The sequence below is a fragment of the Nestor notabilis genome, unplaced genomic scaffold (genome assembly GCF_000696875.1).
Source record: "Nestor notabilis isolate BGI_N333 unplaced genomic scaffold, ASM69687v1 scaffold13375, whole genome shotgun sequence".
NCBI lineage: Eukaryota > Metazoa > Chordata > Aves > Psittaciformes > Psittacidae > Nestor > Nestor notabilis.
The window spans coordinates 164,811-190,425 of record NW_009927988.1 but is presented as its reverse complement, the minus strand read 5'-3'; the positions used below and the strand labels follow the sequence as shown (position 1 = coordinate 190,425).

The window sequence follows — 25,615 nt, the reverse complement described above, 5'->3', positions numbered from 1 at the left end:
CGGGTCCCCACGCACGCAGAGCAGACCCCACTGACACGTGTGTGCGGGCACACTCGGGAGAGGAGAACACGCATGGAAGCCTCTCGCAAGCGGGGAGCCCTTCCCTGAGCATCGGCCTGGCTGGGAACTGCCAAAACTTCCCAGGAGTTTTTCCCCTTTTCTCTTTTCCTCCTTTTTCTCCTTATTTTCCTTTCTCTCCTTCCTTTTCTTCCTCTTTTTCTCTTTTAAATGTGTTGCTTCCCGTTGCTAAGGAAATGATTTTCCAGGTGTACTCAGATCAGAACTGAAGCTACCAGCCAAAATCACGGGTAATCTAAGCCATTTCTCTTGCGACAAAGCTGCTTTAATTTGGGTAGCAGCCTTTTAGGTGCTAATTCTCGAGGCAGTCTCTCAAGTTCCACCGCTGCTTGCCCCTTTGCTCCTCACGGGACGGCTTCTTCGGTTCAACCCGTTTAAAACACACTGCTCTGCACCTCTGCAAGCCTGAGATTTCCAAAACCGGAGGGTTTCCCCCACAGATATAAAGCCCCTGTGCGTGCAATGCAATCTCAGCGTGACAAAACCCTTCTGCGAAGGGCAACAGCAGCAGGGCAGGCAAAAAAGGAGGAGAGACGTGGTAGAGAATTTCACCGGGGTTTGCTGTCTGCAGACATGATCCCCAACTTTCAGGTTAACTTTCCCCCTGCTTTTGCTGGTGATCGTGAGGAGACTCGGGCTCCCCTGCACATCTGGGCACATGAAGCTCTAGATGAAAAGGGACCTGAAATCCACCGACTCTACCTGGGCTTGATTTAATTATTTTGCAACTTTGACGGTTTTCACTTGGGTGAAAAACTCTGGTTTTTAAAACTAACTTTTGCTTTCTCTCTCTCTTTCTTTCTTTCCCTTTCTCTCTTTTCTTCCTTTTTCTTTTTCTTTTCTTTTTTCTTTCCTTTTTTCTTTCCTTTTTTCTTTCCTTTTTCTTTCTTTTCTTTCTCTTTCTTTCCTTCATACCCTACTTGTGCCGTGTCAGCAGCAATTTTAGCTTTTGAAACAGCGAACACCAGTTAAAATACTTCAGTACAAGTTTTGTTCAGTCCTTTACTATTTTTCTCTGTCAAGCCCCTTTCTAAGCACTGTGTTTTCTGTTGTCCTATCCTGTAGCCCCGTGGCATAAATAGCGTCGTATTAGGACTTCATGGAACAAACCCGAGCTTTTTTGTTCCTGCATTTGCTTATTATTAGTGTTGAAATAAACTATTGGAAAACTCGCTGGCAGAAATATTCCCTTGCATTTTTAGTTTGTTTCCTAGAAAAGAAACCTCATTCCATACACCCCCCACACCCCCCAAATAAATACAGTCAAGTAGCAACTGCTTAAAAGGAGAACTAGTGCAAAGTATTCAAATAACATTTTCTATGAGATAACATTGCAATTTTGTTTTATCCAACAAAATACTGCCAGGCAGCACTTTCAGGAGGCATCCCCGTGTTTAAAAAAGCAACTGTGTTCAAGTTTGATTCCTACCTGTTGTGCCTTTTAAGCCAGGATTACCTATAGCACCTGTCACATACAGTTACCCAGGCTGACTGCAGCTCTGGGAAGCTACAATATGGGCTGTGATTAATTTGAAGATTTCAGAATAATACTGTAATAAAAGCTACACTCTGGACAAAAATTGGATTAAGCTCTGAGGCTGTATATGAGCTAAAAGTGTTGAAAGCTAAAGCCCCCGTGCCACCACTCACAACGGGCAGTTTAAAATGACAGAGTTTGCTAAATTCACGTTAAAGTAGAAATGTTTTCAATTATTCATCTTCATTGACTTCATATTGTCTTTTTTACCCCCACCCTCTCCGCTTAAACTGATAATTACTTTGAGCAAACAGGCGGCTGGTTCCCATAGAAATGCTTTAATAGAAATGGTCGAAAGTTCTCGTAGTAAAACCTTCAGCCTCGCCACTATAATAAATAAGCCCGGCACTTTGATGAAAATTAACACTAGTTTTGTAAAGAGCACATTGGGGGATTGCAGTCAGGTCTTATCTTTAGTTCCAGTCAACTAGCAATCCTGAAAGAGTTTGCATCATCATCAGAGCAGGCCATTTGATAGGATTCTGCTGTCAATCTATGGAATACTGTGGCTGCGCGGTGTAACAAAGCTAAAATAGATTTACAAATGGGGTTTTAGAGGATAAGCTCCTCCACAGGATTACATATTGATTTTAAATATAAAAAGCTTATCATATAAACCATAACTACAAAAATAGTGAACCTATGCATAAATCCTTTTAGAAGAGCACCCACTTCAAACTATAAGCCAAGAATAAATCAAGATGTACAAAATCCGAAAGAAGATCCATTTCTTGGGCAGAAAATGAACACACCACCCCAAGGTGTGCAAAAATGAACTTATCTTTTCTAAGGAGGCATTAAATCTTGAATGAAAAAAATAAAAAAGGAGCGAGAGGAAAGGTAGCTGGAAGTAAGGCATCCCGCGGACGTGGCAAAATCAGGCTCTGAACTGCAGCACCTTGTTTACAGGGGCCGGCTCACAGACAGCCAAAATGCCTTCCCGTGGGCACAGGTTAAAACAAACCAGTAACCTGCATTTTCTTTGGCCTATCAGGCAGGGATTTCTGGCCTCGCTCAGTCGGAGCAGTCTCAGCAGCAGAAAGAGAACACCTTCTAGCTGGAAGAAGGCAGTGCCGTAACTCTCTCTCTTATCTCTACGGCTAAACAGGGTGGGGGAAATAAAAGTGTGCCTTTTTCTACCACCCTCAGTCATTCATGTGTTCCGCGTGAAGTGCCGTGACACTCCAAAAGGCCATTCAGTTGCCTGTGCCTCCATTTTAGCAGTGGCTAAGAGGACACCGTCTCCACATCACTGAACATTATAACGGTCAGCACCTCCAGACGCCAGCGCTGCCACACGCTGCCTGCGCAGGCAGGGCAGGCCGGCCGCCAATAAACCGCCTTTATCTGCCATCAGCAGGCTGCTACCTTTTGCAAGGCTCTCTCTTTCTCTTTTTTTCCCCCCTTTCCTGTCATCAACCAGCTAAGTAAATTGGTTGATAGATTTTTAAACAGCAGAGTCACGTGTGGAAGAGTTACAGCAATTTACCAAAAAAGTAATTATCACCTTTCAAAGACTTTTCCCTTTTTTTAAGTTCCAGTTTGGGTTGGTGCGTTCTACCTTCCTTTTGGATAAACAAACCCGTCCTGTCCCGTCATATATAGATTTTTTTTTCCTTGCCCATATATTTCAGGTTTGGAATTGATGCCAGTAAAAGTGAGATCTGTATTTTCAACTCCTTAACAGAGCCCAAGTGCTCACTAGCAGTCAGCTAAACGGCCTCGGAGCACTGTTCAGGCAGCCCATGCTTCTTCGGGGAAATCATATTATAAATGGTGTGGTTTTACTGGTGCTTCCCAAAAAGTGCATCTTGGCACCCCGGCACAAGTTGGACACAGAAAGCGATACACTGCTGACACACACATCAAGAAGCAGGGTGTGACAAACGTGTATCTTGGAGTTTTGCAGGCATTTTCTTGGGAGAGTTTCTCCTGTAATATCTTTTTTGGGTAAAAGCGGATAGCTGCTAAAACAATCTCATTGAGGGTTAAAATGATAAATGTGGACCAGTAGCACACACAGAAATAAAGAAATTGAAAAAAAGAGGACTGTCTTGGGTTTTGGCATGTCTCTCTCAACTTACAAGAAGAAATTAAAAAAGGAGAGATTTTTGTTCAAGTCAGCGTGTGAATGGCATAGGCTGCGAGACATTCAAAGGCTGCTGTTAGGACATTCCAAGACAGTAAAAGGAAGTAAAAGGCAATTAAACATTGACATTTTGGATTTAAATACAGTATCTCTTAGCTCCTCTCTGGTTTTAAAGTATTTTATGTTTTAAATATTTAACTAGTATGATTCCCAATTAATCTGGCTTGTCTCTGCACAAAGCAATGTGTGTATTTATGACTCGAGTTTATCCAAGAATATAGTGAAAAGTAGCCTTAAGCAAAAAATATATCCACAGATGGAGAGATATGAAAAAGCTACCTGAAACCTGCTGCTCCTACAAACTTATGCTCCCAGTGAAGTCTCCAAACTAATTAGAATTGATTTATTATGGATCAGGTACCTTATCAGGTGAAGAAAGAAATTACCATGGACAGTCAAAGGGTTGAGAGGTCAATACAGAATAGCAAAATCAATTTGCATTGATTAGACAAAAGGTCCATTTTACAGAGCCCAAAGGATTAACTTTAAAGCAAACATCTTTGAACTATAAGACAGCATTTGTGACTGAGAGGTATAAGCGGTGCAGCATTAGAAAACACTTAAGATATTTAAATAAGAAAATAATGCAAGCAACGGTTTAAGCTATCTGGATGTTTATTTTTTACTATGAATCATCCCCAGGATTATTGTACAATTCACTTGAAAGCCCTATGGAAAGGATGCAATTGTTTCATTTATCCCACGTGTCAATCTTCCCATGAGTTTTCATTCAGGTAAGGTGACTAAACTCGGGAGAGTTGCAGAGAAGGGAGAAAATCTGTGCAAAGGATCGCACTAATCCTGGTGTTGCTTGCGATGAAATATTTACTTGGCAAACGTATGAGACCTTTTTTTTCCCAGTGAGATACTGTTGTAACCCAGATCTGAAACACTAAGAGGAAGGGGGCTCCCTTCTGTGGGTCACCCTTTCCATTTTCTGCGGCACTGAAAGCAGCTCAATGCCACAGGAAAGCCAGGAGAACATGACTGCAACAAAAATAATAAACCCTGGGCAAACATTCTTTACTTCCTCAGCACTTTGTTTTTAAAGTTTATTCCAAGGAGACAATATTTCTTTGTCCCATGTATGAAGACTTTTTTTTTCTCCCCCTGAATACAACTTCAGAATGGGATTGCAGATCCAGCATATTTGCCGCATGCTATCACTTGAAGTGATGTAAATATCAGCATTAATTCTTAACTGGGCTTCAGAAAAGCCTCCCTGCTTGGTATATTCAGGTAGCCACCTTCGGCAGCAAGCACTTTCCTTCCCTCAGTACCCAGCGTTGCTCTTACCTTCAATAGCGAGCATTGCTCTTATTTCAGCAGTTCGTAGCGCCTTTCTAGGTCATGTTCTTTTTCCCTAGGCAAGTTGCAAAAGTTCATCAATATGTTAATTACTAAATCATTAAACACTTAAAAGAACCTTTAACTCACATTGATTTTAGGACTCGTAACCGACTTTTCTCTTTAACTTTAAGCTACTCCAAACAAATGATACACAAACTTAAAACCTTGCTCAGGTGGCATATTCAGTCACAGGGCTTTTTCATTTTCTGTAAGGTCGGCTTTAATTCCATCAGTTTAACTCTGTTGTGCTACAAGACGTAATTATTTATTATTCATCCTTGGAAGCGGCTGTTGTGGAATGTCCTAAGTGTAAAACATTCCCCCGGATCTAATGAACAAATTCCACCATCAGCCTATTCACCAAGATAATATGACACTGGAAGTATTATCCTATATACATTCTGCCCTAATGAATAATGAAAATTAGACACGGGATTAGAAAGTTTAATATTTTGTAGGTAAAATCTTCTGTCAAGTTCAGACACGGCAGGAAATTCATGAGCACAGGCTCTTCCCAGGGAAGTATGCAGGCATCTACACTAGGTGGCATTACTGAAAGAAATATAATCAAACTGAAAGGAGCTGGAAAAGAAGCACTGAGGGCAGAATGCCTCTAAAAATGAGCAGCATCTCCCCCCTTCCTCCCTGGTGCTAGCGAAAAAGTTTATTTGTCCTTACTTTGCAGTATCAGTGGTATCATCACACTGTGACTGATTCACTAATATCCTTCCAGCAGTCCAGTGCTGCTGAACTACCAATGATGGGATTGAGGATTTCTGCAAAGCAGGTAGTGACTCAGATTTCGCTCTCTCTCCAGTCTTCACCTGTCACATCTGAGGCACAATCCAAATCTATTTGTGCGTTTCTAAAATGCAATTTTATTCTACTGCTGGGCCTTTGAAAGTGTAACTGTGCTTAATATCTCTTTTTTTTTTGTTTTTCACAGCTCTGGCTAATCTTGTGTCAGTGCATGCTTCTCATTTTCAAGTCTGAAATATGAGAAAAACAAGTTACTCCGTGAGTTCCACAAAGCATCCACACTACTCACTTTTGAGGGAATATTATTGAAGTCTAATGGGAAATGAGCCAATAAGTTTTGCATCTATCTGATGGGTAAATATTCCAGTAAATCATCCTTCTGTAAATACATGTGTCCATCCATACTTACAGAAGAGAAAGCTGGTTCATTCGTCTTATTAAGGCATTCTTCTTATTAACCAGCATGAACCATTCCTGCATCATAGCTTCTTCTTCTTCTGTGTTTCTTCCTGCAATCAAAAGAATTTCATTACTTATGTGGCATTTCACAAACCGAGCTACGTATTTCATGTTAGGTATTGGATGCATTGGAGCATTGGTCTCCAATACCATTGAGCATTACCAGGCATGCTCTCAAATGGTAAAAATAACCTATGACTACAAGTCCTGCTGCCCAGTCCTGTTTGCTCCATAAATAAATCTTTGAGAGCAGCTGATCTTCAGCATCTATTTTAGTGTTCTTTATCATGCTCATATCCTAACCCAAATAAACACCTTTTGAAAAGTACTGTATCTTTTACATTCTCCCAAAAGAGCTATATTGTTGCGATGTTCCCAATGAAAAAGCCCTTGCTGCTCAAAGATGCCTGGTCATCACAGGCTTCCAAACACAAAAACAATCCTTGTGGGCAAGATCCATTCCACCCATGCAAACCCAGCAGAGTCAGGATGATGAGGTAGGGATCAAAGTCGCTGTAGAGGAGATGGTAATCCCGAACCCTTGTCCAAGGCACGGGCACCTGCTCAGCTTCCCTCTGCTTATGGCTACTCTTCCAGACAATGAGCTGGAAAGAGATGCTCCTCTTCTCAATGTGCTATCAAAGGGAGCATCTGCACAAATACAAATGATCTGGGGGCCTGGGTGCCTAAGGGTCCCCATATGTGTATGCAGGGACAAGCATCCCTTTTCCCAGCTGATGTCCATCACTGCCTCCCAAGCAGCATGAGGATCAGGACCTCTATAGCCTACCTGCAGGCAGTGGTATGCTCTACCAGTCCTTTTAAGACTTTGTTACCACCTCCGCACCATCAGGCTTCATGGAGGAAAGGCAGACAAGCAGCTCTTGATTGTCCTTTGCACATAGGAGGGTCATTCAGCCGAATTCCACTTTCCTTGAGCTCAGAGACTAAGAGAAACCTCATCAAAGTCCTACGTGGAGGCTGTGCCTCTGTGGTGATCTGCCACTCTCATCTCTCAAGTTGAGCTAAGGAGCAAAGATTACGTGGTCCTCATTGAATTCTGAAACTCACATGTTTCCTACAGTTAAAATTAATCTGGGAAGAAACCTGGAATAGTGGTAAAGGAGCAAGGGTCTTCTGAGTACTGCCCCCAACTTCAACACTGCTTCACTGGGAGACTGTGGGCAGATCTCTGAGAAGTTTCAGTGTCTGTGTGTGTAACATGGGGATAATCACCTGTACCCACCTTGCAAGGGTGCTAAAAGTTAACTCTCTGATGTTTGCAAAGTGTTTTGAAATCTCTAATGCAAGGTGCTGTATGCTCGGGGAAGCTGTCTTAATAACTTAAACCATAGGATCCCTAACTGCAAGAAGCAATTTCCAGCACCAGAAGCTGGAAATACACCAGAAAAAATATTGTTTTGCTCAGAAAGAAAGCTTTCAGTTTCTGGATGGGAGCATTTGAAATGCTTGCACGTACGTGCCTGCCATGCACGTGTTCATACCCCGATGCCACGGTAGTGTGCAAGCCCAGATCTGCATGGAGAATCACCTCACCTGGCTATGACCCTGCTGCGTGCAAGGGAGGGTCACCGGCCTTCTTCAAACTGCTTGATCCCCCCCACTGTGGCCTGTGGCCTTTATGCATCCACACAAGGGAAGGAAAAGATGAACAGGGAAGGTTGGAGTGAGCTGGTGGACCCATACAGTAAGAAGAAGGTATGCCATCTGGCATGTTTTCCTTTGTGATGTGAGACATCCTCCCCATACCCACTTATCACCCTGGGAAACTCCTTGTTGACAAAACTGTTCCTGAAAGCGTGCTTTTAGGGTACATGATTTGCTACTAGTGAGATGGGAAAGGCAGAGCATCCTGAAGTGGGGATGGCCCTGCAGCCCTTTTCCAAGCAGAAGCAGCGGGGGTCTAGCTCCTGGACGACTGGAGCAATAAGGAAGAAATTTGTCATGTAGAAATGCTCTCCACCAAGACCTCTACTTCTGGTTTTGTGCAGAAATTATTATGCTGTGGCATTTACAATAATATTCAGCAGTTCAGCACTCCCCCAAAGAGGATTAAAACACATAGGTATACTTTGCTGTTAAGTTACAGATCAAAGGTGCTGCTGTGTTGGTCCACCTAACAGGGTCTGCTTTTAGAAGCAGATGATAATCATTATTAAAAACCTTTTGTTGGAATGCACCAAGTAGCTGAAATTTATTTAGGGGAGAGGGTGAGAAAAAGGGGATAATTGTTTTTTTATCTGCAAAATGACCAGTCTATTCTGTGACACACAAGATTGCCACATTTGCCACGCTGCTGGTGAAAAAAGTTCTTGCAACCAGACACATGTGGTCATAGTAACATTTTAATCCATTTATGACAGTAAATTTGTTGGTTTTGGGGTGGTCTGGGATCTCTGGCTAAAAGATGCCATTATAAATGCAAGCTCTTGCAAGTGTTGAAAAAGAAATGGGAGACAGAAATGTTTCAAAGGCGTCTGACTCAGTGGTGGATCTGAACTTGAATTTCATGCCATGTAATCTCAGGGTAAGAACGTAAACTTAAGATAAAACCTTCTTTCTATTAATGCATTCCTCCTAAATAAAGTTAGTTCAACATACAGTGAGAAAAGATGTAGGTAAAGCTTGGAGCTGGCGCGTCAGATCTGAACAGGTGCCTATTGCTGCCACCAAATCACACACAATATCCATAGAATAGGCTGGTTTAAAAGTGAGTTAACAAAGTCTTGATTGTTTTTACAGAATTTTTAATCTGTTTTTGTATTCGCTTTGGACCCATGTGATGCCCTGACACCGGTCATGTGATATCGGCTGCGATAGGCACAAATCCCCGGGCAGCAACAAAAGAAGAAAGAGTAAAAAAGAAAAAGCTGAGAAAAAGCTTGCAATTTGGAAAAAGGCCAATTGTACCCTGGCGAAGGCCTTTTTGATCAGTGAAATGACACATGTGTGCAATAGTAATAGCAGTCGATGCTGATATTTTATTTGTTGACCATCAGCTTTTAAATTCTTGCGCATGGAGCTGAAACAGATTCTTCCCAGCCAAGCAAAATAGAGATGAACTCCCATAAATAAGAAATTTAAATAACTCTTTTCAGCAAATACACTACCATTAGAGCATTACTACTTCCCCTCACCCCCCCACCTCCCTTGGTGGAATGATGCACGCGAAACACTTTCAACAAAGAAAAACTGAGTGTTGCTACTGCAGCGATCCTGCAGGCTCCACTCACGTTTGTGATTTCTAAATATAAAATAATATAAAAAGCCTTTTTTCAACACAGTTTCACTCTGTAAAACCCTGCTGCTGCTGGGTGGGTTTTGTTTCCACTTTGCAAGTGTAAAAGAAGTATTTAATTGACTTGCTACGAATGCTTGAAAATTGAAATTGGGAAAATATCTGTGTTGTTCTCAGGGAAAAAAAAATACTGTACAGATTATTTAAATGAAGCAAAAAACATGTTAGAGAACATATCGACCCTATGCATGCAAACCTCTTATCTGGGCCAGTACAAGATGATGAAAATCTATAAATAGCCCACAGATCTTAAACTTACATTTTTTTCCATAATACATGCATTACACTATTGTTTTCAATAAAAAACAACAACAACAACAACAAAACCCTTTTAAAGCTAGTAAGTTGGACCATTACAAATTAATCCTGACTTTAATAACTGGTTAAAGACCCCTTCAGCTTTATAAGTAACAAAAAATATTAAAGCCTGTGATCACAGCGAGCTTTTCTCATTTCTCCTCTAACCATTTGTTATTTAATCCAATACTAGTAATCCAATTTGTCCATCAGACTTTTAAAGGGCAGAATGCAACTTCCCCAGCTTAGACACTTTTCAAAGTACAATATATTTTTCAAATGAATGCTGGATGTTTCATTTTTTCCCCAACTGTTCCTAGCTCTAATGTATGAGGAAAAAAAGAACAAGATGAACATTGTTCGTACTGATTAAGTAAGAGCTCATTAAAGAGCTGTCAGTGCCGTACTTTGAATATGCATGAAGCATATAATCAGATCTAGTACCGTCACTAGAGGAGAATACGGTAAGTACAAAGGATTGATTTAATTACTTAGAGTGGGCTGTGGTGGTAAAGCAGTCTTGTTAGCGCAAAAAGAAAAGGAGGTTGTATTCTGGCACGGTTAGGGGAAAAAGGCAGTTTTAGCTTCTGCCACAATACCTAATCTCAGGATAAAGCACTTTACATTGTAGCTTAAAATGAAGACTGTCAGTTTTCTAAAAAGACCAGAATTCATCTTATCTTGTTTAACCTCATCTGGTTAACTATCTAGCAGAACATATTTATTCTCTTTAACACGTAATTATGCTTATACCTTTTTATCCTATAGTTCAATAATGACTTCTGAAAACAGTCTTCAAATAAGAGCGGGTAGTGCTGCAAACATCATATGAATGCAAAATGCTCGGTAAGAGATTTGAAAAATGCAGAACCAGAAACTAAGACCAAACAGTAAGTACACGTGCCTTTATGTAAAAAGTCAACACGGCTTTTAATGTTGGACTTTATTATTAAATAGGTTCTGAGGAGGCTTCTGGCAAGGTTTCTCTAATTTATTTTCTCCCTCCTACCCTCTTCCTTTCTGCCTTCCCCCCCCCCCCCCCTTTTCCTTTTTTTTTTTTTTTAAATCAATTCATTCTTGTTTTATTCTTCCTCTAGGAATCCAGGGGAATTCTCTCACATCAACTCTCAGTGCCATTTTCTAATTTCATTGTCTGGCTTGAGTGGTGAAGGATGCGTGCTCTATTCTTCTCTTCACTTGACATCTACCAGAACCCTCCTCAATGATTAGGAACGAGCCCAACACCAAGCCTGGAACAGCACAAGACACTAAATTCTGCCCTCAGATACGAGAAACTCCTACTGACTTCAGAGTTGTGATTCTGCGCTGCATTAGCTCCTGTGCAGGATTCAATCAAGGCTGCAGTGTAAAGTTTGTGGATTTTAGCCCTTACTAGGACAAATTTTAATGATAGCTAAAATAATGATAGCCACAATTTTAATAATAGCAAAAAAACCCCCCAAACCTCACTCCGAGCCCCTTTCTTTTCTCCTGTGGTTCATAACACATACTCCAATATCATTTTCCTGACTGTCATTCAAAACCAACTTGAGCCAATTTTCATCCACAGTGCTCAAGAATTACAAGCATGTTTATCTGCTACCACTTTTTGAGAGCAATAAAAGCAACTAGCTTATTTTAACGTTGTACAGCTTCCAGGCAGTCTTTTAAAAATACCTTTTTCCTTCACATTCTTCAGGATTTACAAATGGACTTTTGTTTACACTGAAAGCTAATAATTTGTTAAATATTTAAATAAGAAGCATCTTGACAAAAGTCTCTTCTGAATCCATTTGAAAAAAACAATTTGTTTTCTTTTTTACCTTTCCTGCTAAAAATACTTCCAAACCCACCCCCTCTGCTCAGCCAGCTATCAGTACGTATATGTACACTTAGACCCATTATTTTTAAGCCGTTTGAGCAGCCAGTCATTAGATAAACCTAGTATGGATTAACACAGTAAACCTGTACATTGCTAAGAAAACAGAGAAGAAAGTGCTACGAAACACTGTGAATACTATTTAAAAGGAAGAAAAAGCAGCAACATGCAGGGACAAGATTAGTTTACAGTGTAAATGGATGAACACAGTAACTCCTCTACACTTTATTCCATCGTAAATCTGTCAAGATAAGCCAATAGATTAGTTTTTTTTAAAAAACCCTTAAATGTAAATGTATTTAGCTGTTGTGCAAAAATGAATTACAACCTGCGGAAGATAAATAATAAAAAGGTTTCTATCAGCATCCCAAACCAGCCCATTCAATTTGGCAAGAAATAACAGGTTTACAGAAATCACTTTGTATGCTGTCTTAAGCAGTAATCGTTTTTAAATTTTATTTGCACTGTGTATAGTGTGTGTACCATAGTGTCATGGTTAAACACAGAAACCTCCCCATGTCTCCCCATTTACCTCAACAGAACTACATGAAAAACAACCTACTTAAGAGACAGCCCATTCTTCACCCATTTGCTGATGTTTACACACAGTTTTAAAATAGAATAGAAGAAGCTTTCTTCACTCAACACACTTGGGTGAAGAGGCCAGCAGGAGAATGCCAGCGCATGTGAACTAGAGCGGGGCAAATAACTACAAAAACTGGCCAACTTTGCTCTGCTCCTCTTTCTGGGCTATTTGTTACTTGAAAGAAGCTAGATGACCACCAAGAGCCATCCAAATGCCAGCAAATTCCACAAATTTAATGGGAAGGTCTTTTGAAAACATTCCCCACTGCCTTTATTTGCCTGCTGGAGAAAAAAAGAAGCTGCATTCACCCAATCATGGGGACGAGTTTTTACGAGTTTCTGTATTAGGAGTGAGAGGATAGATTGGCTTGTTTACCTGAAGGAGAACATGAATAGCAAATAAAGAATAGTTCTAGGATGTGTCTCATCTTGTCTCTTAAGAACCTGGGGAAATTCACTGAAAATGAAGGTGGTGTGTTTAAAACCGATAAAAAGAATGATCTTTCCTCAAAGCCTCATCATTTACCAGTAGAACTCGTCGCCATGAGGCAATGTTGAAACTAAGAGCTCAGCGAGAATTAAAACCAGGTTGAACATTGAATATGGAAAGGCAAAGCTGTTGCAATAAATATTCAAACAAACAAACAAAAAACCGCAGGAGGTAGGGTTTGGATTCTCCTGCTTTAGGACATGAGCTAACCTTTAATTTTTAGAGGTTGAATGAAATGTTCCCTGGGGCCAGGTTAGCCTGTAACTGGCCCCTGCAGAGTTTTTTTTTCCCTCCTGAGTTCAACCTGTACCTGTCCTTCTATGGGATGGCGTTCTAGACCAGACCATGGGGCTGATCCACTGTGGCAATTACAGCTTTACTGAAAAGAAACATGGGAAGGGACAAGAAACAACTCCGGGTGTTTTAGCTGACCAACCTCACATTGCTAACAAAAGCTGATGGAAGGTCTCAAACCCAACGAAGTTAACGCTGGACTTCCCACTGATTTTAATAGTCTTCTCATGTCACTCACTATGAACAGCTAATGCACGGACCAGCTCTTGCTTTTAATGCAAGTTACTGAATTTAACAAATACTTAAGCAGAAAAGCCTATATTCACAATAGATATTCTTCGTAAAGGAGCATTACACAAGACCTACCGCTAAATGTGTCCGACACAACTGAAAACTGTGGTGAAGATTTTAAAGCAACTAGTGATCCACAGTTTTTCACTGTGTAAAACTGAGGCATCCCAAAGAGCCCTGTTTTCTGAAAAATCACCCTCCTCTGCTTTCAGGGGACCACCTTTCGTGGAAAAGGTCTGAATTTTTGTTCATTTAATTCTTGCTGCACCTTGAGCTTCAAGCCTCCCATTTCAGATTACCATGCCCAGCTTTATTCCAGCATACTACTTCCTTTCACTGAACAAGGACCTTCTCAGTTATTAAAAATCACTGAAAATGAATAAGAATAGCCAGCAAGAGATAAACAGGAGGGGACCATTCTTTAGATGACACTGCAGAAGAGCTAGCTAGCACATGCAGCCCTAGCACAATTTTCTGAGTCTGAAATGGATGAGAAAATGCCTGAGGAACATTAGAAAGGCAAATGCATGGCCACTAAAACTTGCTGTCTGAGAACAGTTGAGAAGGAGACATTGATGTCCGCACAATGGAGTCTCATAAAGGTAGGTAACGACTGCCAAGAATCTGCCAGGCAGAGTTACATTGCAGTGCATTGTCTGACTCTATTTCAGCCCCCAAAAGTACTGTAACCCTAACAAAACAGAGCCACCGCCGAGGGAATGCCTTTATCACAAGCACACATCAAATTAGCCTAATGTCAAGCAGGAAACTTGTAATTTCTTTGGTTTCTGAAACATAATAAATCAGACAGGCTATTTAAAATTTTGAGAGCTATGTAAACAGAAGGTCAGGGTACTGACCACATCTCAGCACGTGCAAGGATTTATTCTACCTGGAGTAGGACTGACTCACAGGAGGACAAACATTTGTGGCCTGTAGTCTTGGCAACCTAAAATTATCACAGAGCTGAAACTTCCACAAAAGATGAATTGCCTCAAAGTTTGCTGATTTTTCTCTACGTGACAAGTCAAGGCGGTGGCCACTAGAAAATAACAAAAAACTAACAGAAACAGAATGCTTGAGCTTGATAGAGGTTATGAATGTATTTTAAATGTAGAGGCATCAAACCAGACCAAGAAAAGACATAGTTTATGGCCCAAAATTCAGGCAACAAGAGGTAAGATTCAACTGAAACATCTGGAGAGACTCCAATAAGAAAGGGATGCTTCCTGCCTTGCAGACAGTGCCTGCAGGGATCCTAGCACTGAGCAGAACCAATGCATGTACTTTATCACTCTCTGGTATTCTTTGCACCCAAATTTTCTCATGTAGCACAACTTCAGAAGAAGCATGGGCTTGGGAAAAATATTCAACAGACCTTTGCTTGCAGCACAGGAAACACGCACCATTACCTGATACACTCAAACCTTTGAAGCTATGGAAAAAACAGTAGCTCACTCTTGGAAATCCACCAAGAAGGTGATGATGGTCTGGCAGATGATGATTTCACTTACAGGCTGACAAATAGAGTTGGATGCTTTGTTATGTGTGAGAGTAATTTCTCTATGGCTCATAACTACTCCTTAGATCAGTTGCCTGTTTACTTGGCAAGTGATGGCTGGGCAAGATTCTGATGTGAGAGACCACTTAACCTTAAAGTCATTGAACTGTGCTATATTAAGTCAGCATATTATCCCATTTTTACCAAAATTGCCTTACTTCCTTCAGAACATATTCTCCTAGAACTGGGAAGGGGTAGTGGACAGTATAAAATGACTTCTCTAATGGTCAGGGCTGAATGTAACCCAAGCAACTGCCTGAAGTGACATGATCGTTGGCAATGAATGTGACCTTCTATTGGTGCTAATGAAGACGCCTACTCTTACTGGGAGTTGGCAGGTTTGTACTCCTGGCATCCAAAGCTTCCCACGGCTAACTGGACAAGTTCAGGTAGGCTGAGGTGTCCCAGGGCCTCACAGTTTCCAGTTTTGACAGAAGAGGTGGTTTTGGTGGTAAATGGGGAAAAAAAAACCCCAAGAAAAAATAACGCAGCTTTCTACAGACTGCAGTAGCATCGTGGGCTGGGAGCCCCAGGGTGACCAAAGCGCCTTTCCCCTCGCCTTCTCTTTACAGGCAGACACTTAATGTAGAGAAAGCTAACTTCCAGGCATAAAGCCAAAGACTATGCCTACCACATGAAAGAGCATTTATACTGCAATACCGCAATGATAGATGGAAATCAGTTAAAAGAAGCAAGTGTCTGTTGGGTCTTGCAAGACTTTTGGAAGGCTCGCAAGCCTATTCATAATGCCTAGGGCTCTCCCAGAGTAGCCTCCTGCTACGCAGGCAGTGCTGCAGTCAGACTCTCTTCTTCAAGCTGGCCTCAAGCACTTTGTTGACAGGTTCTTTTAAAGCAGTGATGAGGCCACAAGCCAGGGAAGTGCATGGAGAGGAGGTCGACATCATTCTGTCCTTCCAGCCAATGACAATGGTGTGTTACTTTGAGGAAAAACGAGGAAAAAAAAGGTCATTGTGGCTGCTGAGCTGCTTTAATGATCTGATGAACTTGGCCTTGGTAGGCTGCACACACACACTGCCCAAGTCTGCTCTTGGAAAGGTCTCCTCTTGGGAACTTCTGCCTACCAGCGCACAGACCAAAGACTGAAGAGATGTAGTGAATTAGAGAGTCAGAACTGTGAGCTCCAGGGTTTGGCATGATGTGTTCATTCTGTGGGAGCTCCTCAGCTGTAGAAATGTTGGGCATTTGGAAAAGTATGGCCAGCTAGTCTTCCTTTACCAAAAGCAAGCAAGATTGCTTCACAGGAACAGCTAATAGGAGAAGATGGAGACTAGAGAGGGAGAAGTTTGCCAGAAGGAGGCTGTGGAGGCAACATGACAGAAGGGAAACTGGAAAAAGGTTGACAAGCCTCAAGAACTCAAGAAGTTCTCAGTCGCTTACCAAATGCATGATCCTGGCAACTACAAATCCAACACTTGTGCAGAAATTTGTGTATGAAAGATCTGGACCCTGAAGACTCACATCAGAAAAACAGCTTACTAGTGTGCCAATTTATTTGCATTAACAAATTTGGATGAATGGCTTTGCACTGCATGGATTCAGTACTAGCAGGCATTTCTACAGAGCTCTGTGGGCTTCAGTGGGATTCAGGTCAGTCAAGTCACACTTGGATGCAACGTAGAAGCACTGTTACCATATTGTAAACAAGAACTCGATCATAATGTTGTTGCACTTCTTTCACCCAGGGTTTTGATAGTTGCCAAAACTCCCATTATTGAAACCCTGGCAGCAAGTTAACATTCCTGAACACTGGAGAGAGAAGCATCTCATTGACTGCTTTATAATATTGCTTTGCTTTAAAAAACCAGTAGCTACCAATGCACAGTTTGTGAACTGTAATCATGTTAGAACAAAAATCACCGACTCTCGTGTCAAAAATCTTCTGTCCAACACATATTGCTATTATTCATATCCTTCTAGCCTCCGAATTGTTACGTATTTCCAATAGGGAAACTAGCACTAGCAAAAAACCAAACCAGTGTTGCATTTGCATCATTCACATATTCAGAATTTTTTTAAACACTTTCACTCACTTTTTATGCTAAATGTAAACAGGTAAATGGTGAAGATGTTGTTTTCAGTGATACTTTTAAATTTTCTATCCTGCCAGAACTGCTGTTTCTCTTGCAGTGCTTCGGTATGTGCATCTTTGTCTTTCACAATATGGTTGGACAACTGTCTGCCACCTCATGGTTTGGCAAGTTTTCAGTTCACCTGAGATCAATCATGCTGAGCTAAGCAAAACAGTAGTGTAAGAAAGCAAGGCTAGCAAACGACTATAAAACTTACAGTGTTATTATTTCATTCTTTCTGATTTAGGTAAGATATGAAAATACAAAAAGATCATGATGATTTTTTTCCTTCTTATATATATATATGCACTAATATTTTTCATACTGTCTGCTTGTGAGCTTGAAGACAGTAACAAAAATGATTTTTAAATGGAGTTCACCTCTCAAAATGGAGCATTCATCATTTTACTTCCCAAGCCCTGACACTGAAGAATACAATTCTACATTACTTTTGAGAAATCCAAAGAGAATTGTGAATTTAATTGTTTTTAAAAGACAGAACTTGGCTTAGGGAGTAAGATGCCTCCTCCTAGCTTCCCCCTCCCTCCTCTAGTGCAAATTTGTATTGCAGACTGGACAACTCCAGTAAGAAGCATTCAAGATGGTATAATACAGACTGGTAAATACAGCTCAGTAATCAGGTTTGTGAAGGTGCAGAGCATGTAAGGGATTTATTTCTGATAGTGAAGCTATACACATATACACCATCAAGCCCCCATTGAGAAGCATACCACTCCAAGTGATTAATACAGCTAAAGGGGGCAGATAAGAGATCAATGACAAAAATCACCTGGTAAAAAAGAAAAAAAGTAAAAGGTGTTGCATTAAAAGGGCTTTTACTTTGCATGCGAAACAATACCGAGAAACCTGTATTTTAGCACTTGTACTCAACAAGCACTCCAAAGTATGCTGGGATGAGAACAGAAACCCATCCTTTCTAATAATCTTGTGACAAAAGCTAAAAGACATCATCCTATTAACTAGTGATCTCAACTGCTAATGCAGAGTACTTCCTGGTGCCTTTTATGTAGAATGCCGCTATTAAAAAACCACTAAACATTCACTGTGAACAACACAGAATCATTCATCTTTTATCAGCATCTCTTGTTAGAGGAGTATGAGAGGGGCTGAAGGTGTCATTGATATTATAGAGCGGAAATTAATCAGAAATTTTTCTCATATTTTCCTCATCACACTCATTTACTTTTGTACAAATTTCCCCCTGCTAAAAAGTTCATACCCAGCCCCCTGTTGTACGCTTTTAAGTTGAGAATATTCAACGAGTGCGTCAACTGAAAGGCACCAGGTCCTAACACAAAAAGCATTCGAAATTCTCATTTAGTTGTCTTTATTTTGCTAGCGCCATGTGGTCCTTGAAGATGTAGAAAACACGGGAAGCCGAGTAAAGATCAGAGCAAGCTCATTAGCATTCTGACAAAATTGGAGTGGTGGAGATGTATAGTTTGCCTAGTTTGTCGTTTTGAAAGCTACCGGTGGTAAGCTTTCTATTTCATTGTGCTTTTGTCTTTTTTGGGGGTTTTCAACGCAGCGGGGTGGTTGTTAGCCTAGGTTTTCACCGTGCATTGTGGGAACCTTGCCTGCACATTCAGCCTATATAGTATCATTTGAGTTCAAGTGAAAAAAAAATAAATCTTTTTTTTCCCCCCCTATTTGTTTCATAATCACCTATGCTAATGCAGAACTGTCGCCTGGCTGTCAAAACCCATGCTGCCAACACCTGGTTTATAAAGTTAAAATAAAAAGAACAACAAAAAAACCCTAATAAAATTCTGAGCTGTATTTAAAAATAAAACCTTCTAAACATGTTGCTAGTTTTCTTCAGAAGACAAGATAAGAAGAAATTAATTTGATTTCCACTGTTTACAATCAACTAGAAATGAATTTGGGACAGATCCAGTTGATTAGAATTCAAAAGAAACTCTTTCACTGTATAAGATCCCCAATTTTATTTCGGAGCCTCTTGAAGGAAAGATGGGTTTATGCTCCAGAATTATGTAAATAATGAATTACCTCTTAGAAGACCTAGAGAAGTTATTACCCTGGTCATTTGATTTATTTTTTATATGTATTTTTTTAAACATAAGGCTCCCTTTGAAGGTCTAAAAGGGCTACATTAATGCTTCTATTTGACATGAACGTTTCCAAGTTGCAGTGAAATGCATAAAGGTCCTTTTGGATGAATTTATCTGCTAAATCCTTGTGGTTGCCCTCCTATCTCGGATGATGACCCAAAAGAATGTCAACAGCTCATTTCCCAGAGAGCTGGAAAGAGTCACTACGCAAACCATAATCTGCACGTTCTCAAAGAACCGTTTCAAACATTACATTTCACAAGCTGTTTAAAGAGACTTTATTTTTTTCCCTCTCATCTTCACTATCCTAGCAGTACTTTGGACATCAGTGCCTCGGAAATGAGGGCTTTAATAAAGTTGAAACGTGACTTTTTACATATTGTGTTGGTGGGTTGTGCACATGTGCACACGTGTACACGCACCATGCAACATGTGAGCACCCATGGATACCTACATGCTTTGAATTTGCAACACTAAATTCTAGCTGCACTATGGCAGGGACAAGTAAATGCCAGGAATCCAAATATATTAAGTCACCCCTAATTTACTCATTGGATTTTTTTTTAATATAATGTGTGTCAGGCTGCCAAAATCGGAGATATCCCTTTAGTAGGAAAGGATAAAACCCAGCTTGAAAGGAGTTACAATGGTCTAGATTCAGATACAGTAAATTTCACAATGGAGTGGGGATTAAAGATTTCTTTACTTAGCAAGGGGGAAAGGATAAACAAATATTAAGAGCCGCTTTATACAAAACCTTCAAAATTCTTTCTTTTTGTTATGTGCTTGGATAGCATCATTACCATTATCATCAAAACAGCCCTAGAGCTGCAGCCAGCCTCTGCTGATGAAGAAAAGCAAATGGTCAGGCCAAACAGGGGCCAACTCCAACTGGTCTTTAAAAACAAAACCAAGTACAAGCAGGTAAGTGCTTGAAGACAGAAAGCCCTGAGATACCTGCATAGCCATGTAGATTGACAGATCTAAATACTTCTGTCATATTTAAAATCTAATTTCAGTCTATGTCCATGTGAAATACATGAAATTTCACCACAGGGGATGTTGCAACATTTAAGCCATACATGAAGAACCATATTCCCTCCCCAATGAAAAACAGCCCTCCAGCCCTGAGAATTAAATAGCAGGCATTATTTTAAGCTTAACAAAAGGCAGAATTTTGATAGTTCTGAAATGCCACCTTTATTTCAGATCTGTTTAATCGCTCAGTTCCTTTTCACTCAGGTTCCAACTCCCAGCAGAGGCAAAAAACCTGGAGACTGTTATCCGCATGACAGTAGGGGCGATCGAATTATTTTCTATACTTTAAAATGTGCTTATAGCTGCAAAATTATTTATCTCCTTCACTGCATTCTACTACTAAAGTTTCCTCCAGAAGAATCGCCGGGACCAGCCATATCAAATTAGAGGGCAGTCAGGAGTGTCTAAGTCCAGCTTTAAAACAAATATCATAACAATTACTTAGCCATATGGAAAATAGGGTATGTCTTTCCTGAAAGCTTTTATACGTTTTCTATCTCAAACTTCAACTTCATTAGAAACTATTTCTGACTAGCAAGCTGCAAGATTGCTGAATATCTAACTGTTAACTCACCATGAAGAAAGAGACTCTTTTGAATGGCAGAACTTTTCCAAGATGCAAATGAACAATAATCTAATTTCAAGAGTAAATTAACTGAAGGATTCATTTTAATATGTTTCAAACTCTCTGAAATTAAGTGGCAGTTGCAACCTATGCAATACACACACATACGTGCACACACGCTGACACAGCACCCCCGCTGCACCCAGCTCCCATCTTCAGAAGAGCTCACATTGTACTTATGTTTAGGTTCCTATGACTTAAAGGCCAGATGTTTCACAAATGACCAACAATTGGAGGTTAGAATAAATTAATGACTGATTTCTGAGCTTTGATGGAATTAAGCATACTTCTTTTCTCAATGTGCCATGTGAATGTTCGTCCGTTAAACTTTTTTTTCTCTTTTTTTTTTTTTGACAAGTGAGGCCACCCGGCAGAAAACAACTGATGCAAAACCCAGGAGTAATCCCTCTGTTTAGTTCAACACTGTGGTTAGCCTTAACACTGCCTCTATTATCCAATGGATTTAGAGAAACTTTCATTTATTTGTTGGCCTCAGTCTTCCAACTTTGTTGCCTTCTTTAAAGGACCCAAGACCCATTCCTATGTAAATACATTTGCATAGGGCCACAATGAAACTTTCTGGGACTCGGATTAAACTTGCAGAACTAGATAGCTGCACTGTGCATATTTGTGATCTTCACATAAGCACTTTCACAAATACATATGATTAAACGAAGCTGATGTCAACTCTCATTACAGGAGCGCCTGGAGTTTAAAAGAAATGCGCCGTTGCAAACTGCGTACCAAAGCCCTGATAGCTGAAACAAATGGCAGACGCAGCATCCAAATGTGAAATTACAATCTATAATAAACAAAACACCCTTTTCATTTAGGAGCTGTTAAGATCAGCATTTTATTTGCTGCAAAATGTCTTCTCTCCTAACCTATTCCGGTAGGACAACAGGATCCCTGTTGTAAAAGTGATGATTCATAGCCGCTTGTTTTTTCACTCTTTTTTTCTTGCCTCTCTGTTTATAAAAGGTACCTTGGGTATAATGTATTATTATATACTGTACACAATACAGCCTTCTTACAGCCAATTCAAATATAAAGCTTTGCATGCAGCAAGTCTATTAGGAAACAGCACCAGGATTAATCCTTGCAATTACCACCCTCAAAAAGTGCTGGTGGACACTCGGTGCAATTTTGCCATTCCCACATCCAAAATGCCAATACCTTAAAGGTTTATGTTCTGTAAGAGAGGAATGATGGACCTGAAGTATACACTAGGGACTGGTTTTGTAATTTCACTGGCACTCATGACTGTGGGCCAGGAATTGCAACTGAATATTCTTTTGTTATGCATTTAAGGAGATAACACCTTCTTCCAGGGGCAAAACGAACACAGATATTTAATTCTTTGTTTTGCAGTACAGTCTATTTTAAGAAAGCTTTTTACACATAACTTAAAAAAACAAAATAATTCTCATATTTTAGTATTGAGTCCACTACTACAATTATTAAAAAACCTGAAGCCAAATCACATACAAAAATAGATGAGCCACTAGAAAATGTCTTGCATAACTGGAAGAATGCTAATGAAGACACTGGCACAAATCGTAAACCAATTCTGATTTACACTTTATTTTCCTTATTCCTGCCTGTACTGTTAGCCTCTGCTGCCCCATGTAAATACCATATACAAACCCAATTTCTCTCGTTGGACTAAGCACATCAATACAAAAGCAAATGAACTACCAAAGTGCCCTAATTAACAATTTTGCAAGTGAATGCAGACATCAGTGCCACACTGCAGCCATTAAAGTCCATTCCTTGCCATATCTGTTTCTGTTAACATTTCAATAGACCAATTAAATGACCTTTCCCCCCTCAAACTCAATTAAGCTATTTGAACATCAATTGATAACTTACCATGTATTTATGCAAAATGTGCAAGCAAGAGATTCATTTTTTTCAATCCTAATGATGTTTTGAAGAAGAGAAAACTATCTTAACTATCCTGTCCTGGTATTCCATGGAGAGGGGACCAGGGACAGGATTGCCTCCCAGGGGAGTCTTGTGGGCACGTTGGTATTGTGGCAGGCGGTTTGGAGAAAGCAGGTGTGAGGCAGATATTCTTCTTCCATGCCATTTGGTCCCTACCAGGCAGCTGCCTTGGGAGGTCAAAAGAAAGCGGAGACAGCCATCTCTTTCAGCTTGTTGGAGTATCACATCTCTGGGTCACAGCCAGCACACTGGTAGGTGGCACAGGGTCACATCAGCCAACTTGTAGATATCCAGAACGGATTCTTTTTTCGCCTTCTTTTTTTTTTTCTTTCTTTTTTGTTTTGAGTTTTTACATCTCATTCTATAGTCAAAAAGCAAAGGGTGCCCCAATGCATACACCTTTCTAAGCATCGCAGGGTAGGTATGACATTTGACTTCTGCCTGCGTGCCCCATGTTAAAAGAGGTGATTTGCTGACATTTGCATTTTCCCAAGGGGCTCGTACACCAGGAATCTGTTTGTCACAAATTCAGGGGACTTGAGCGGAAGAAGTAAAGGCAACACTCTCAATTCTTTGCTCATGTTAAAGGCTAGATAAGGGTCAGTGTCTTCTCTTTTAGAGCTGGCCTTTGCTTCTCAGCACAGGTAAACAGTTCCCCCCAGGGTGTGTAGCTACAGACTGAAAGCATGGGGATTTATTTAAAATAAGACCACCTCAACCTAGGACAGAGGCATTTTCACCCTGTTGCCACAACTAATTTAGGTGAGAAACACAAATTTTTTGGCTTCAAGAGTAAAAAGGACGATGACAAATTTTCCAGGAAAAATAAGAAGTGTTTGTTTAGGTCATTCAGAGGAAAGCTTTGTAAGTACTTATTACTTCTCATTAGGCTTTTTAGATTAAAAAAACCCACAAAAACAAGCCCTCTAATTTGAAAGTAGGAAGAAAACAAGCAGAAAATGCCAAAGTGGAGGGGAGGAAGGTATAAATTGTTTAGCCTTTCTTATGTCTCAACAGAAAAAAAGTTGTACCTGAGCAAATTAAAAAAAGCACTAAGCCCCAAAAGTAATCTTGCTTAAATTAAAAAAAAAGAAAAAAGCAACAAGAAACTAAGCTAAAAAAACTACCCCAGATCTTATTCAGAATTCTTTGAAGATGGGTAGGAGAGAAAATGAAGATCCAACTCTAACAATTCTATTTGAAGTTTTAGTTTGAATCCCTTAAAAAAAAAAATAAATTCTAGTGGCACCCTGGGATAGTTCAACAAAGGCCTGGTTTCTGGGAAAAAAAGCATTGTCCCTTTCAGAATGTTAATCTGGTATATCACTTGCTACTACACCCCAGCATGTACTTTTGCTCATATCGACAATTAAAAGAATACATTTATTAAATAGTCTTATCACTGGATGTTATAGCTTGTAATTCATGCTAACTAGATAACCAAAGTAAATTTTATTTAAATTCTCATTTCTTTGTGAAACTTTGTAGATGGTGCATATCTCATGATTAACGGACAACGTCTAAAGCATCCCGTCCTCTAATCTTCCTAAAATCCCTTTTCATCCGATTGTTTAAGACTGCTTGAAAGGCTAACACCAAGCCTAAGACTACTGCACATTTGGGGGAGGGGAGCCTCTGTAGGTTAGCTAATTAAACTGTTTGTCTTCTGAAACATTTAACTGGCTTTAGAGATTATTCTAATTAAGAATGATGTTAGATGTATTTTTTAATGTAGCTATTAAAATTAATCATAATCCAGCAATCTCATGCACTGAACTATGTAAATAGAGATGTGCTTGAAATCCTGCTGCATTTTCTTTATTTGGGAGCGGATCATTATGGATTCTATGAAACACACATCAGCATCAACGTGATTTTTAATTAAGAATGCCTTGTGAAACTATAACTTTTACTCTGTATTTACGAAAGGTAAATAACTGACCTCAGCATAGCCAGGCACTATGTATGGTGTTTCCCAAGTAGTACAACTACGATAGGGGAATATTAGCTCTCATTCATACTGTACATCTTTTTCTCTCTACTTCGCAGACCGTGTATTCAATTGAAGTGAAGGAAATCCATTAATTCTGGAAGGTCTGCAACTTGGCAATTGCAACTTCTCGTGCTTTTCTTTACTAGACGTACAGCAGAGCTCTCACAAATATTGCTGGCAAGGAATTTTAAAAACAGAGACCACATAAAAAAGTTGGCATTCAAACAGAAAGAAGGGCTGGGGCTAGAAGCCAATATGTAAATTGGTTAGCTTAAAAAAAAAAAAAAAATCTAGTACGATTTTCTCCTTAAATAATTAAGAAAACAAAACCAAAACAAGAGAAACAAATGAATTATGATTGCAGTACACACAACAGGCAGCCTCTATCAGAACTCAGAAGGGTATTATACTCTAAACACTTTTTCTTCCCTTACTGCTGAAAGATTAATACTGGTTATCCCATTAAAGTTGGTAAAATGCCATTCTTGTGTCTTAAAGCTCTAGCTTTGGAGGTCAAGAAGTGTATGCTGCTTCTTACAAGGCTAGTGTGGATGTAATCTTCCCAAAGTTACAATAATTAATGTTAAGCTTCTTTAGCAATACGTTTCTGAAAGAACTTGCCTGATAATATACTTAGAGCCTGGCTAGCTGTTTGTGTTTCTGAGCAAGAAATGTATTCTATGCTGCTCACGTACTTCAGCTTAAATCTTTAGTCAAACTAGGGTGATGATGAGCTGTTTGACTTCCAAGTAGAAATAATATTTAAATTCACAAATGTGAA

At 40.0% G+C, this 25,615-nt stretch overlaps 1 protein-coding gene across 1 annotated transcript in view; it reads right to left on the bottom strand.

The window, feature by feature from the left end:
* Positions 1-5,081: 5,081 nt before the first annotated feature.
* Positions 5,082-25,615, bottom strand: part of EHBP1 (EH domain binding protein 1) — a gene marked incomplete at its 5' end in the record, with an annotated part of 184,322 nt that continues 163,788 nt past the window's right edge. The window contains 2 exons of the mRNA XM_010014312.1: positions 5,082-5,127; positions 6,283-6,382. Of these exons, the coding sequence (XP_010012614.1) occupies positions 5,082-5,127; positions 6,283-6,382 (146 nt within the window). The remainder of the gene's footprint in view (positions 5,128-6,282; positions 6,383-25,615) is intronic.